General features: G+C 35.9%; 1 protein-coding gene across 1 annotated transcript; it reads left to right on the top strand.

Annotated features, from left to right (window-relative positions):
* The first annotated feature begins 12,652 nt into the window (after positions 1–12,652).
* On the top strand, positions 12,653–13,697 carry LOC149839735 (transcription factor MYB48-like). Its single transcript, XM_090004212.1, has 2 exons — positions 12,653–12,723; positions 13,214–13,697. Exons 1-2 carry the CDS (start codon positions 12,668–12,670, stop codon positions 13,695–13,697), a joined length of 540 nt encoding a protein of 179 aa, XP_089860338.1. The 5' UTR covers positions 12,653–12,667.
* Positions 13,698–16,705: the final 3,008 nt, after the last annotated feature.

Here is a 16,705-nt window from a genome sequence, read left to right as displayed (position 1 = left end):
ATTATCGATCTTCACAATGGACACCATGGATCTAGGATATTGCTTTTAAATTATTGGAATTTCTGTTATTTTTTTCTAAAAAAATCGATGGGATTGGTGCTTGAAGGCACGCAACAAAGGCACTTTCTTAAAAGTGACAGTTGCCCCATCGAGGTTAAACCTAGGTGTAGAGGGTAGTGATCAACCTCGCTTCTAAGATACAACCAAACTTGCACCTCATGTGCACTGTCAGTCTCTCCTTGCATAGAGTAGATAGGCCACCACGACACGATGGTCCTTAAATAGCTTAGCAAAAAAAATAGAGAGGGAGAAAAAAAAGAGATCTCAAGAATAGGGAGTTGCAAATAGTTTGACTTATGGAAGCTATGGTTTATATATACCCAGTTTGCATGGGTCCATAAAAAGCCATTAAGGTCCAAACGGGTTGCATGCACCCATTATGATCCAAACAGGTAGCACACACCCATAATAGCCCAGACGGACACCCTCAATGGGTTGCATGTGCCCACCAATGGACAGTTCACGCCCACTAATGTCCTGATATTTGATCATGCATATATTTTGCATTTTATTAATCTTATCTTATGTATAATTCAGTGAAAAAATGCTTTAAAAAACCAAATTTTATCGTTAGTTTTGAGAAACCGCATTGGAAGTGAAAATATCAAAAAAACATGTATTTCAAAGCCTGCCCTGCATTTTTAGTTTTTTTTATTAGTTTAGTATTTTCTTAATTGTAGTTTAGTTAGGTTAGGTTTAATTAAATAATTTTAGTTAGTTTAGGAATTCTCATTTTATAGAAACGTGTTTTTCTAAGCAGAGCCATTTTTGGAAATTATTGAAAATTCTTTGGACTAGTTTGAAAAAAATTGTTTTCACCTAATTACAGTAGTATATATAGGATATTTTCAGCAAGGGGAGATGTTTTTTCAAGCATTAAATTTCACGCCCTCTTGCTCCCTCTCTCTCTTCTCTCTCTCCCTTGATCTCTCTCTCTTTGTCGATTTCTTCCTCTACCTATTCTCCTCCTTTCCTTTGCTTCTTCTTTTTTCTCTTGCTTCTAACCCTTCTCGTCGTTGGCAACTTCTTCTTCTTCGTCGAGGAGGTGTGCATTCAACTGGGATAAACCATCTTCTTCTCTTATTCAATCCATCAGAAGCGAATTGTCCGGTTCGTTTCTTCTCCCACGTTTCACCGTACTTTAGTTTTACATAGCATAGAGCATATCATTGCATCGTATTTAGGTCGATAATTACATCATCTACATATTTAGTTAGTTTAGTTTTCTCGCATTTAAGAAAAATAATAAATAAATAAATAATGTTTTTGTTTAATCTAGTTTAGTTGTTTCTTGCTTTATGCATAAAATTATCTTGATTTAGGTCAATCGATAGTTTAACATAGGGTTTTATATTGTTTCTTGATTCTTGAATAGTTTAGGATTAGATTTAGTTTAGAATAATCTACAGCATGTTTTTTATTTGTTATTGTTTTTAGATCACGTATATAAAGTTTTTTTTAGCTGATCTAGCATCATGTATCGTTTTTCTGAAATTTCATTTCTTTTTTTTGACGTCAAGTAGTTTATTGTTTATTGTCAATCCTAGGTTAGTTTAGCTATTGTTAACTCATGTACGTGATGTTTTAGTTAGTTAGTTTACTTGTTTTAGTTTTTTTTTGTTTACTTAAATAAATTGCTTCAGTCGATCCGGTAGTTATAGTTTAGAATTTTTTTTTTTACAACATGATTAGTCGTTGGTTACTTGCAGCCTTTAATTTATTAGCAGTCAACGCCGTCTTTTGTTTTTTTTAGTTTTGTCAATTAGTGCAGCAACATTTTTTATTTTAGCTTTCTTTGCAGCAACGTTTTAGTTGTTTTCCAATCAACGTTTTTAGTTTTAGTTGTAAGTTTTTTTACTAGCTATATGTTTTCGTTAGAATTACATCTTAGTTTTTTTTTTCAGCCGAGTCCTTGTTTTTTATTGTTAATAGATTTTTTTTAATAGTTTAGGTTAGTTATTGCTTTATGTTGGTTAGTTCTATTAGGCTAACTGTGATTTCCGTACAACATAGCTAGTTTGTCATTCATTTTTGTTATTTAACTTGTTAAGTAGTTTAATTATTGAATTTGGTTAGCTTGATTCTCTGAATATTTTGTGTTAGTTAGTTTTAATATTACATAGTTGTTAATTCGTCTATTAATTAGCTAGTTTAGTAATGTGTTAGTTCTAATTGATATTTGATATTCATCTTTTTAGTAGTTAGTCATTAATTCATAATTTGTTAGAAATTAGTTTCTTGATTTGTTAGTTAGGTTGTTTTACTATTTTATCATTTAGTGGAACGAAGACCCCTACCATCATCTTGACGAGTTCCTCCATATATGCTCTATGGTGCAGATCAACAATTTTGGAGATGACACATTGAGGTTAACGGTGTTTCTGTCCTCCCTTAAAGACAAAACCAAGCATTGGCTGAAGGCCCTCGATACTGTTCAGATTACCACTTGGAAACACATGCAGCGTAAGTTCCTCAAGAAGTATTTTCTAATTGGTAAAATGAACCAATTTCATAAAGCCATTATCAATTTCTCTCAGATTGAGGAAGAACATTTTCACAGGAATTGGGAGAGGGTGAAAGATCTTCTCCAGAAGTGGCCCCACCACCAGGTACCCTATTGGCAACTAGTGCAGTACTTTTACGATGGCCTGATCGAGAAAGACAGGCAAATATTGATTCTTCATGTGGGGCACGTTCATGTCAAGAGCGAGGATGAGGCATGAGCCGTATTCGATACATTGAGCAAAAATATAATGCATCATGCCCTGTTTTTGTGACTTGATAGGACCACACATGTTCTTAGTGGTCATAAGAAGGGGGGGATTTTCGAAGTTGGGCCCGGACATGATTTGCAAATCAAAGTGGACCAGTTGACCAGAAAAGTAGATCAATTACTGGGCAACCCAGCTTCGCTAAATCCAGTACGAAAAGTGTGTAAGCTATGTGTTAGCTCTGCACACTTTATTTCTGAGTGTCTGACAGTACCACTCTACCCTAAATTCGTTGAGGAGCAAGTGAATGTTGTCAAGGTTTCGCCAGACTGGTGCATGACCCTTATGCACCTACCTATAACTCAAGATGGCAAAATCATTCTAACTTTGCATGAAGAAATCTACAAGAGCCACCCCCACATGACTTTCCAAACATAGCACAGACAGAGTAGCCTCCTACAAGGTTACTTGCGTCCCACATTTCTACATGCCCACCCCTAGCTTAGCTTGCCTTCTCTTTAGAAGCTCACATAAAGTCCATCTTTTCAAGAAAAGTTGTTTGGGGCCTTTTCTGACATTAAGGACAATCGCAGTTCTCACACACAGTCAATAGCGAAGCTGGAGACTCATATGAGACAGTTGGCTGAGGCCTTGAGGAAGCGAAGCGAGAAAAGTCTCCCAAGTCAGTTTGTCCTTAATCCGAAGGGTAAGAAACTCATATATCACGGCCTGCACCACACAGAGTCCCTCCAAGAGTAGGTCAACTTTGTTATGACCCTTCAGAGTAAGAAGGAAGTCCTCTCTACTCAGAAGAAGACTGAAGAGCCTAGTGTCACACCTATTGACAAGTCGATCTCCCCCACCAAGACCAAGGAGAACAAGCAGGGCCCACAGCCTGTGCCTTCTTCGTATATTCCCAGAGCCCTTTTTTCTAAGGCCTTGGCCAAACCGATTGATTTTGGCAAGCAGGAAGCACGCATGCACGAGATGCTTGATATGTTCAAGCAGGTTCACATAAACATCCCCTGCTTGACGCCATCCAATAGGTGACTGCCTATGTAAAGTTTCTCAAAGTACTTTGCACGCAGAAGAGAAAATCAAGGTCGTTGTTCAAGACAATCTTCTTGATTGAGCAGGTGAGCTTCGTATTTTGGCACCAAGCCCCACCTAAGCACAAAGATCTTGGGGAACCAATTATCTTGTGTGTTATAAAGAACATGACTATCGAGCATGCATTGCTCGATCTTAGGGCAAGCATGAACATATTGTCGGGTTTTCTATATGACACTTTTGGGATTAAGGATTTGAAGCCCACGATGTTTGCAGTTGACTGACAGGTCTACCAAGCGTCCACGAGGACTCTTGGAAGATGTGTTAGTCAAGGTTGAGGACTTTTACTTCCCTATCAATTTTCTTGTTCTGGAAATAGAGGGCACCAATGTCGCTCGCCAGATCCCCATCATTTTAGGCAGATCATTCTTGGCCACTTCCCATGCTCATATAGATTGTCATACTGGGAAGATGGAGGTTTCTTTTGGCAACAAGTGTTTGTGCTTACATCTCTTTGATCCTGCCAACAGAGTGACAGACATGACGACTGCTTCCAGGTGACAGACGCCACAGGGAAGCAATCCGATCTACAGTTGGATGTGTGTCTTGCTAGTCGTTCGGTTTACGACTCTCCTTCCTTTGAGAATAGCCTCCATGTGGAGACTAATCTCGTTCTTCCTAATAGTCTAGAGAGTCATCGTTGGGTCTAGACGAGTAGAGTTTGAGGAAACACATTACGCAGCGTCATAAATGACACTATTTTTCTTAGAACCTCTGATTGAGCATGACCTCACGTCCATTGACTTCATGGACGATGAAGGGTCACCAGAGATTTGTTTGGCTGAGGACGTAAAACCTAGCGCTTTATGGAAGGCAACCCATATTTGTGATGTACTATTAGTAGTCTTAGTAGTTTTTTATTTTTAGCTAATTTTTTTCTTTCGTGAGCGTGAATGATAGAGCATGTATGCATTGTATTTTTATATATTTTTATGAGTTGCACAACAGATAGACAGGTAGAACCTATGCAGAGCCACTCACATGTCGTATCAGGTAAGATTCCAGAGTGTGGATCAGGTGACTTCTACCCCTTCTCTCACATTTATTTTTGTTCTCATATGCATTCACTCAGTTTCATACAAGCACGGGGGAGTGCCACTGAGGACACTGTCATTCAAGCATGGGAAAGGGTGTAGTTTATACACCCAAACTTTTTTTGTCTTTGTACTTGTACTTTTGATGTTAACTCATAAAAATTGAGTTTTTAAAGAATGAGTTTAAACTTATATGAATGTTTTATAAAATCTAATGTTTTTAGAGAATTTTGAAGCCCCACAATTTTTTTTTTGACATTGATCTAGAAAAACATAGTTGTTTATATGGATTTCAAAGAAATGGTGATATATGCATGTTAGAAATTATTTTGAATCATAAGTATGAATATGCACAGTTTTATTTTTGAAAAACTAAGCAAATAAGCAACATTGCATTTAAGAGCTCAAAAGTGAAAAAGAGCATATGTTTAGTTGTTTGATCTCTTCGTATTCCCTAGTAGCTAGGCTAAGACATAAGTTGAAGTGTTTGATTCCCATGTTGAAAAGGATAACAAAGGAAATTACTCATTTGTCTAAGTTAATATTTGTGACTTATTTTGTTCGAGTAAGTAGCGTCTGAGGGGTGTTTATACATGATGCCCTAAAGCCATCTGACTCAAGAGTCACCAGCCCAAAAGCCTGTTACATGGACTTTATAGAGAGCCTCATAGATGTTGACATTGCACATTACAAGAAGAAAGCTATATGTAAACTATGAAAATTGAAGGTCTAGTGACTCGAGCAATTAAGTTTGAGAGATATTTTGTATCTGGTACCCTAAGGTCATCTGGCCTGAGAGTCACTGACCCAAAGCTCGCTATACGGGTCACAAAAACTAGAAATTTGATATAGTGCTCAACAAAAGAAAGAAAAAAAAGTGTGCAAAAAAAATTGAAAATCTAGAAAAAGAAAAGTGTAAAAGAAAAAGTTCATTGCTTAGAAGCAAATATTAAAAAAAAACTGTGTAGAAAACATATGAGTGAGGATTAGTAAATAATAACATGTACATATTTGATTTTTTGAGAATAAAGCATAAATAATTATAATATTTAAAAAAGTGAAAGAAAATGTTTTATTTTGTGGTGGCTTATAAAAGACTCTAATTATGTTTTGATAATGTAATGACATGCAATATTTGCAAAAATGAACTCCTTAGTTACCTAATGTTTCTTGAATTAAAATCTTTATGCATACATGACAGAGATGTTTGTGGGTAGCATCACTGCAAACCCTCACGAGACCTTACTCGTCCACTGGGGTAACCCAAGGGTTGAAAGGGCTTGTTGCATAAGCTAAATGCAATCGTGATTCCTACAAAAGTGAGTTAGGTTTTTTGTTCTAGTTAGTCTGTTATTTTTGCTTTTTGCTTTAGTTTGCTTGAGGACTAACAAATGATAAGCATGGAGGAATTTGATCATGCATATATTTTATATTTTATTCATCTTATTTTATGTGTGATCCAGTGAAAAATTTCTTTAAAACCTCATTTTTATTGTTAGTTTTGAGAAACTGTATTGAAAGTAAAAATATCATAAAATCATGTATTTCAAAGTTTGCCCTGCATTTTTAGTGTTTTTTATTAGTTTAGGATTTTCTTAATTATAGTTTAGTTAGGTTAGGTTTAATTAAATAATTTTAGTTAGTTTAGGAATTCTCATTTTAGAGAAACACATTTTCTAAGCAGCAACCTTTTTGGAAATTATTAAAAATTCTTTGGACTAGTTTGAAAAACATTGTTTTAACCTAATTACATTGGTATATATAGGATGTTTTCAGCAAGGGGAGACAGTTTTTCCAGCATTGAAGTTCACGCCCCCTTGCTCTTTCACTCTCTCTTCTCTCTCTCCCTTGCTTTCTATCCCTCTTTGTTGATTTCTTCCTCTACCTATTCTCTTCCTTCTTCTTCTTCTTCTTCTTCTTCTTCTTTTTCCTTTTGCTTCTAACCCTTCTCATTGTCGACAACTTCTTCATCGAGGAGGTGTGCATTCAGCTGAGATCAGTCATCTTCTTCTCTCATCCAATCCGTCAGAAGCGGATTGTCCGGTTCGTTTCTTCTCTTCTGTTTCACCATAGTTTAGTTTTGCATAGCATAGAGCATAGCATTGCATTGTATTTAGGTCGATCATTGTATCATATGCATATTTAGTTAGTTAGTTTTCTAGCATTTGAAAAAATAAAAAGAAAAGAATATTTTTGTTTAATCTAGTTTAGTTGTTTCTTAATTTATGCATAGAATAATCTTGATTTAGGTCAATCGATAGTTTAACATAGGGTTTTTATATCGTTTCTTGATTCTTGATTATTTTAGGATTAAATTTAGTTTAGAATAATTTACAGCACACTTTTTATTCGTTATTGTTTTTTAGATCATGTAAGTAAAGTTTTTTTTAGCCGATCTAGCTTTGTGTAGTTTTTTTCTGAAATTTTGTTTCTTTTTTTTTTATGTCAAGTAGTTTGTTGTTTATTGTCAATCCCATGTTAGTTTAGCTATTGTTAACTCATGTACGTGATGTTTTAGTTAGTCGGTTTACTTGTTTTAGTTTTTTTTTTTTACTTAAATAAATTGCTTTAGTCGATCCGATAGTTATAGTTTAGAATTTTTTTTTATAACGTGATTAGTCGTAGGTTACTTGCAGCCTTTCATTTATTAGCAGTCATCAACGTCCTTTGTTTTTTTTAGTTTTGTCAATTAGTGCAGCAACATTTTTATTTTAGCTTTCTTTGCAGCAGCATTTTAGTTGTTTTCCAATCAACGTTTTTATTTTTAGTTGTAGTTTTTTTTACCAGCTATATGTTTTCATTAGAATTACATCTTAGTTTTTTTTTTCAGTCAAATCCTTGTTTTTTATTGTTAATAGATTTTTTGTTTAATAGTTTAGGTTAGTTATTGCTTTATGTTGGTTAGTTCTATTAGGCGAGTTATGATTTTCGTACAGCATAGCTAGTTTGTCATTCATTTTTGTTATTTAATTTGTTAAGTAGTTTAATTATTGAATTCAGTTAGCTTGATTCTCTGAATATGTTTTGTGTTAGTTAGTTTTAAGATTACATAAAGTTGTTAATTCGTCTGTTAATTAGTTAGTTTAGTAATCTATTAGTTCTAATTGATATTTGATATTCAACTTTTTATTAGTTAGTCATTAATTCATAGTTTGTTAGAAATTAGTTTTTTGATTTGTTAGTTAGGTTGTTTTACGATTTTGTCATTTAGTGTTAGGTTGTTATTAATTTGTTCATAGATATTACATGTTATTAATTTTTTTCTAGTTAGTTTTCTTGCTTTTGGTGCTTTTTTTTGTTTAGTGGTTATTAGAGTTTTGTTTAGTTCTATTCGTGCTGCTGTGTTTTATTTTTTATTCATGCAGGGAAGTGTTTGAATGTGCGGTGAGCACCATTTTGAGCTCTTGAAGTGCCCTTTAAGATCCCTAAAAGGTCCCCTCGAAAGGCCCTTCAAGCTCTCAGAAAGGCCCTCATAGAGCCCTTAATCAAACTATGCAAAAGTGCTCAAACTAGAAGAAGATCAAGAGGACAAAAGACTTTTTCTCTTTTTTTAGCTTAAGAATTATTTTATTCATTTAATTGGGTTTGTAATAAGGTCTCTTATTCATTTGTTTAAGGTCCTCTGCAAAGGGTTGTACTCTATTCCTTATTTAATCAATTAATTAATTTTTCTTTTTGACAATAAATAATAGTTAATTAATTGTGTGCTTGAATACAAAGTATTTTTCATTTCCTGAGTTCGACCCAAATTTTACCACTAGTGTGAACCAGTTTTTATTATTTGATGTACGGTTTGCACAAATATTTTTATTGAAAATATATTTTTAAAATGCTTTATTGAAAAAGTTGCATCAATGTTCCTGGACACGTTGGAGCTAGCCATTAAGCCTAGGTGTCACCCTTCAATAAGGTTGCAAACGACCTTTGACCATCTTATTCAACCATCAAAATGTTTAGAAAAATGAATCTTATTAAATGAGATTATGAGGTACAAATTTGACTGAGTCTACAGTCCAAAATCCAATGGCCAAGGTTTAAAGTTAAATTTACAATCCCAAGATCCAAGCCCCTTAACGATCTTGCCCTCTAATCGAGCTCTTCACATTTTAAACTTAATGTGTTTTTCAGGCATAATCAATATAGGACTAAATATTTTTCATAAAGTAGGCTTTTCCCTCCAAAATGCTTTCTCAAAAAGCTATGCAAAGAATGAGATATTTGGACAAAGACTTTAGTTTTAAAAATGGTATAATTTGTAGCCAAATACTAACACCTTTATAATTTGGCATTTGTTAATGAGCACCTATCCCAATTGGTTAAGACATTTGACGACATGACGGATTGGGAAGAGGCGTTGTTGGGTGATCAGCCCGGATACTTTACAAAGTACTCGGGGCACACAAGATACAGAAAGTTGCTATACATGCAGTAATTTTCTGTGTTCTGTAAAAAATGTCTTAACGCATGAAGCGCGAAGCATTATGAAGCAAAAGAGGAAACAAGTAGGAAGATATTATTGAATTTGAGTATGAAGTGACAAAAAAAAGTGAAACCTGCATTTTTTACTTTAGCATGTATTTAAGCTATCTGCCCCAAAAAATACCCAACATATTTATGAAAATTTTAATTTTATATTGGAGAAAATGAGCTTCCCATACAATTTAAGAAGCGTGAAAGAAGCACATGGTTTCCTGCTTCTAAAGCGAGTTTTCTAGAAAACCAGCTTTAGAGTTTTTTTAGAAGCTTTTGATGACTATGGGGAAAAACAACACGCAGATTACACTTTGATAAATGCATCGAATGCAGTTTGGCAATTTGCCAAACCTCATGGCAGCTTTGGAAATACAGGCAACACTAATTTTGGAGAAAAAATATGTTGTTTTCTTTCACCACAAATTCCAATAGAAAATGAGAGACAACTTTACTATTATATTAGAAAGGTTGTTTGCTTATAAAATTGCAAAACCAAATGGTCCAAGGACCACGTTTTTTTTAGTTATGATCCAGACCATGTTAGTTTATGACTGTGTAGTTACTAAAGTACCACAATGTCATGCATGAAACCATTTTAGCAGTTCTAACGACTCATGCCAGTGCCAAAACTAGCAATTATTTGCTGAGAGAGAGCTACGATTAGAGCAATTTATAATGCCAATCAAACTTTTTCATTTTTTCAAATACACACCCAAACTTTTTAAACATGGGCTAAGCAAATAGCCCAGGAGGCAGCTGCAATTAAACATAAACTTAATTAATATAACCTATTTTTTGCCTCTCTTGAGCTCATGCTTGTCTTGATTTATTCATTTCAAACACCCAAACTTATTGACAAATTAAATCAATAAAACTTGTTGATTTATTCTTTGACACTCAACAATGATCGACATATTTGAAAGCATATATAGTGATTGGGTCTAATTACTTATCAAGTTATTTGGGCTCTCAAAAATGTCACGTATCACCACATTTTTTAAAGGGAGAAAACACAGTATATCATCATTGATTCTACACTCTGTAATGTTTTCTTGATTTTTTTATACCACCCATACCATGTGATCGAATACTAATTGTAAGATACATTGACTCTGTGTTGACGAGAAGAAAATACAGTATACCATAGATTATATATCATCATCATCCAACAAATCTATCCGACTATCATAGTTCGTTAAAGCGAAGGCTCCCTCATCGATTCTACATCATCGTCGTTCATGATAAGAACAAGTTTTCAGATGATCAACTGCAGCACTCACAAATAATTTGTGGACTTTTGGTTTCCTATCTCATCCATATTATAAGATGTGCTTATCAAAAAAACTTGTCATCAATGATTTTTCGCTAACAATGATCTTCTCACCGTCGATGCTTTGACCTACAAAAATAGCTATAATTTCTCACTTGTTTGAGACCAAAAAAAATTTATAGTTTTTGTGAAACCCTATCTTTACCTTTATACTATGGTCGTACGAAAATCCGCAAATTTGAAAAAGAATTTTGCTTCATCTCATGCAAAACTATGTGATTTTCGCAAATCTTTCAAGAATTCTACGAACATTTCAGAAATTTCACAACCATGCAAAACCCTTGATAAAATTTGCAATCTAATCGCCTATATATATATATATAAAAGTAAATTTGCATACTTAAACGGAATCTCATATCACTTAAAGTCGATGGCATGCGAAAGCTCATGAATTATATAAACTTTTCATGAATTTTGCATCGAAAGTAGACTTTCACAACAACCAATATGAAACTCTTGACTAAATTCACATTCTAATCGTGTATATATACATGTAAATTTGCACATTAAAACAGAACTTCGCATGTGAAAGTTTGTGAATTTCACATCGACAAGCAGACTTTCACAACCACCAACACGAAACTCTTGATAAAATTTGCAAGGATTTTTTTGCAAGTGTCACGATTTTTATACTATTTATGCAAAATATATTATTTCTATGAAAATAACGTGTGATTTTTTTTTAGTGACATTTAGCGAGATTGGAAGAGTGTTGCACAGGTTCGTGTTTACTATATTAGATAGGTGGTCAGATCATCAATCAGATCTTTGAGATTGATCAGCTGGGTTGGTTGCATGAAAATCAGGGAGTTTTGTGAGTGCTAAGAGTAAAAAGGTCGTAAAAAAGTCAGGAACCTGCAAAATTGATCATTAGACTGATTTTGGCAAATTGTGAGATTTTATGGGAAACTAGTCAAATTTGTTATACAGTACCATCATTTTTTATTTTTGAAATCACTGGTATGCATAGAGATAGGGAGAAGATGGCTATTATGTTTCACGATAATGTGATTTGGAAAAATTAATTTTCTGTTTAGCAATCTTGAGGAGAAAATCGGTGTTATGTTTAGCAATGTTCAAAAAACACTAATATGTTCAACGACTCAAAAAAAAAAACTGCTTACCAACATGTATGGCAAGTATGTTTTGGAGGCAGCAATTAGTACCTTGCCTGGTACTCAGCTCGATCGCTGGATCATGCCTTTAAAAGCAAAAAAGAAAAAAACTTATATTGAGTATGAAGAAAAAAAATTGAACCTATGTTTTCATGGGGGTAACATTGTAATTTTAACTTTATAATCATCATCAAAATCTAAGCTTCAACACTTAAACTAACGGTGGTAAGAGGGAGAAATGGCGCCTTTTGCTTAAAAGGTGACAAAAGTATGGGAGATACTTGAAAAGTGTGAAAAATTGTAGTGGTCTTCATTAATTTCAATTATAGTGGTAGAGAGAGAAATGGGCATTTGCTTAAAATTGACAAAAGTTGGGAGCTACTTGAAAAGTGTGAAAAATTACAGTGGCCTTCGTTAATTTCAATTAACAGTTTGGAGGAATCTGAAAACCACAAATACTATTAATATGCAGTCTTGAGACACTGGCTCATAGTAGTAGGGTTTTGCTATAGGAAGAGGGAGAAGGATGGTGGTTCATGAAGGGGCTCAATCCCGCAAGGGTCCATGGACCGAGCAAGAAGACCTCCAACTGGTCTGCTTCGTGGGGCTCTTTGGAGAGAGACGCTGGGATTTCATAGCAAAAGTATCAGGTTTGAGGGGAGGAGGGGTGACTCATACTGCTAGGTAGACTTAGATTTGGAGGTGTAGCTCATGGTGGTGGGGGTGTCAGGGTTTAACCCCTCTTGAATTTTTGCTGTAGGTCTGAACAGGACAGGCAAGAGTTGCAGGCTACGCTGGGTTAACTACCTAAGGCCTGACCTCAAACGTGGACGGATGACTCCTCAGGAGGAACTCCTGGTTCTTGAACTCCATGCTCGTTGGGGCAACAGGTAATAAATAAATAAAGCCTTTCTTTTGCTATTATAGTACTTGCATATATACCCCAACTTGAGATAGGCAGAGTTTGCTTATCGACTCCAGGATGCATCAGAGTCTAAGGTGGGTCCCACCACCAAGATCCAGTTGGTTTAATGCACTGAAGCAACCTGGTCTTAGTCTAAGGTGGGTCTCATGGTTATGTGAAATCACGGTTCAGCTTGGCTGAGTCCATGCATTACCTCAAATTCAGTGTCCTATATATGATTTCCAAATGATACCATGCATGATTCCATACTTTGTTTCACAGCTTTCTCTTTATTGACTTGATGCATCACAGAGTCATACTTATCCAGGACTTCGGCAATAGTCATATATATATATATATATATATATATATATATATATATAAACATGGCCATTGTTATTCAGACAATGACTAGAATCATCACTCTTTGAGTGATTTTTTTTCTCAAGAATGGTTGTAACAGAAATCACTTGTAGGTGGTCAAGAATTGCAAGGAAATTGCCAGGCCGCACAGATAATGAGATCAAGAACTACTGGAGGACACATATGAGGAAGAAGGCTCAAGAAAGTAATGAGAATTCGGCTTTGTTTTCAACAACATCATCTTCATCTTTGTCGTTGACGCTGACTTCGTTGTCATCAGATCAGCAGCCGGTGAGGTCCATGCTAGAAGCTGAGGCCTCCAACCCTGAAAATTCAATATGTGAAGAAGGAACTGCTTGTGAGATGAATCAAAGAGATGCTGCAAGTGGAGGAGAGCAAGCAGAGGCCAGCAGGGGGAGCTTCATGGAGCAGATGAAGGAAATTGCGGCCTTGGAGATGCTCAGTTTTCCAGTTTACGAAGGCGGTGAAGGAAGCATGCTTCCTTGTACTTCAATGGCTTCTCCTTTGTGGGAGAACTCTTGTGACTCACTGTGGAAAATAGATGAAGAATTTTCTGCTGGGGACCCTTTTGTTTAGGGCCCAACATGGGACAGATTCTTGGTGGCTTGCTCAAGACTACCAACTAGAATGAACTCCAACGTCCACATGTGCATGTTCATGCACATCAGCGAACCGTCCTCTCTCTCTCTCTCTCTCTCTCTCTCTCTCTGTTCTTGTAAATTAGTATGTCAAATGTGATTGTATTTTTTTCATCAATTTCAAATGGATATAATGAGTGTGCCAACCACCTAAATTTCAAATGGATATAATGAGTGTCTAACCACCTAAATTTCAAATGGATATAATGAGTGTCTAACCACCTAGAAAACCACAAAAAGCTATATCAGAAAGCGGCACCATTGAGCAGTGCTTTTGTGGGGGAATTTTCTGGACATTATTATTCCTTGCCTTTTGGAACATGAGGCTCATTGCAGGCGATGGATGCATGACATGGGGATAAAGACAGGAAAGATTAGAACGCCTTCATTTTGAGGGTTAATGACCATGGGCACCAATAGAACATTATTTTGATAAGAAATTTTTTTATAACAGTTCAAATAAGGAGAGAGAGAGAACCCACAAGGGCTTCCACTCATCTAATAGGGGTGACTTGTGAATGTCACCAAGTTGACGGTACGTCACAAGTTTGAAACCCATGAGTGGCATCCCTTGCCGCAAGGTCGAAGCTAGCTAGATGCTAGGTGTAATGATCCCCACAAGGGTTTTTCCAACTGGAGGGCAGCCAATGTGCTGTCGGTGGTGGAGGGTTTTTCCCTTGGATTATAAAAAAAGGAGAGAGAGAGAGTACCAATCACCATTGTTCGATCTAGAATGACTAAATTATCACAGTTTCATGCACCCTATTGGAAGTCCTGATCCACTCCATGGTAAGGCAAAAAACCCTACAGAAAAGCACAACCAATTATTCATAACGGCCACCATCAAGTTCACAGGCTTTTTTATAGTTAAGATGTATTCAATTAGTCCAACAGTACTCCTTTGTAAATTTTAATTGACTGATATGAAGCCTTATAAATCAGTAAATTTTAATGTTGGGCTTAGTTCTAGGAGTCAAAACCTGCCGAGAGAAAAGACAACCATTTGAACAAACCTATAGCACCGCCAAGTACCATGATAAATAGGGCCAGTCAGGGTCGACCCACACCCGCCCATATAACTAATAACCAGGTTCGGGTTCAGGTTTTGTCGGGTCACAAAAACAGAATCCCAAACCCAAACCCACATAATTTTAGAAATTTCTTTTTAGTTTTATATATATATATATATATATATATATATATATATGCATGCATTACTCAAGTCGGGGTCGGGTACCTGGCAAAACTCATGACCCAAACTTGCAAGTCGAATATTATTCGGGTTTGCACTTCTTATGCCCCATACCCGGGAATTCAGGTTTGGGTCGGGTTGGGTACCCGAAACAAACTGAACTCGTTGACAGCCATCATGCGCAAGCTTGCGTGCACCACACACACACCAGCAGCCAAGAGGAGGATACTTGCATCACAAGGGACAAGGACAAAAGGACAGAGGATGCAAAGTTCGACTTGCAAATTTGAAAAAAAAATAAAAAATGGGACACGAGGATACCGCACTTTTAATGTTTTAACCAATAAAAATTATTTTTTGATACCTCAATACGTAGATGGATGTGTGGTAATACAATAAAAGATAAGATTCGGAACGAGGAGATACATAAGAAGGTAGGTGTTGCACCCATTGAAAATAAGATGCGAGAGAATCGTTTACGGTGGTTTGGACATATTCGGCGAAGGCCTAATGATGCTCCAGTTAGAAGGTTGGAGAAATGGAAAAATATATTAGTTAAAAGAGGTCGGGGTAGGCCTAGGAAGACTTGGATGGAAATGATAGGAAAGGATATGAATGCTTTGAACCTCACCGAGGACATGGCATTGGATAGAAATGATTGGAGGAAAAGGATTCATGTGGAAGACCCAAAATGAATTTCTTTTTTGGTTAATATCGCTGACCCCAATTGTTTTGGGATGAAGGCGTAGTAGTTGTTGTTGTTGTTGTACCTCAATACGTAAAATGTTTTTTTTATTGAAATATTATAAAAAACAATAACAAATATTAAAAATATTAAAATAATGCCCATATGAATCTGTGCTCGCTGTGTCCCTGTGATATAGAAGGAGAGGGCTCTTGGTGCTCAAAATAGTATGGCCAAATGGAATTGAAAGGAATTGAAATGCAGGATAAAGAGACTTTGCAACAATTTCATACGCCTCCTGAGTATTAAAAAAAGAAAAAGAGCCTTCCACCTGGGTTTACATTAAAATATTAACAACTCAAATAACATAAGTCCTATTAACTGAAGAGTTCATCGAACTGTGCACCCTGCTAGATGAGTTGTGATCCTAAACAAGCTCCAAAAGACCAAGGTTTTTCTGATATAGGTAGTAAAGAAAAAGACGGGTGTGTGGTGGTACAGCAAAGCTCACATAAGTCAGAAAAAAGGTGAGGAAAGGAAAAGGAGGCCCCAAAAGTTAAGGCTCAACAATGATGAGAAAGAAAATGGAACGCTTCTCAATCCAAGTCTCAGCAATGATGAGAAAGAAAGTGGAATGCTTCTCAATCCAATTCCCTGTTACTTTTTTAGTTCAATATATAATTCTGTGAATTTTCTATTCATTAGCTAAAAAAAGTAATAAAAAAGTGGTATGGTTCAGTGAATCTTTGATAATTCAACCTTCTAACAAATGTCTTGGTGGTCCTCCTTTTGATATATCCAAGCTGTGGCATTCAAACTCAAATGATTCCTTGGCTAAGGCACTAAACTCACACCAACACCATCTGGTCCAGCCTACCTAATAAATAGTGTTCTATCCAGCAAATTCAACTAAGAGCCTCAAGATTCCTAGATTTCATGCTATTGTATAATCAAGCCCAATGCATATGCTCTGCCGACCAAATGGTGTTCCAGTCTACTATTTCCGACATGAACCGTATATCTACAGATCATCATGCAACCTCATGAAAGTTTGTTACACATGATACAA

This window comes from Nuphar pumila, chromosome 4, assembly GCF_984573655.1.
Source record: "Nuphar pumila chromosome 4, dmNupPumi1.hap1.1, whole genome shotgun sequence".
NCBI classification, from domain to species: Eukaryota; Viridiplantae; Streptophyta; class Magnoliopsida; order Nymphaeales; family Nymphaeaceae; genus Nuphar; species Nuphar pumila.
This window is presented reverse-complemented; position numbering and strand designations above follow the sequence as displayed.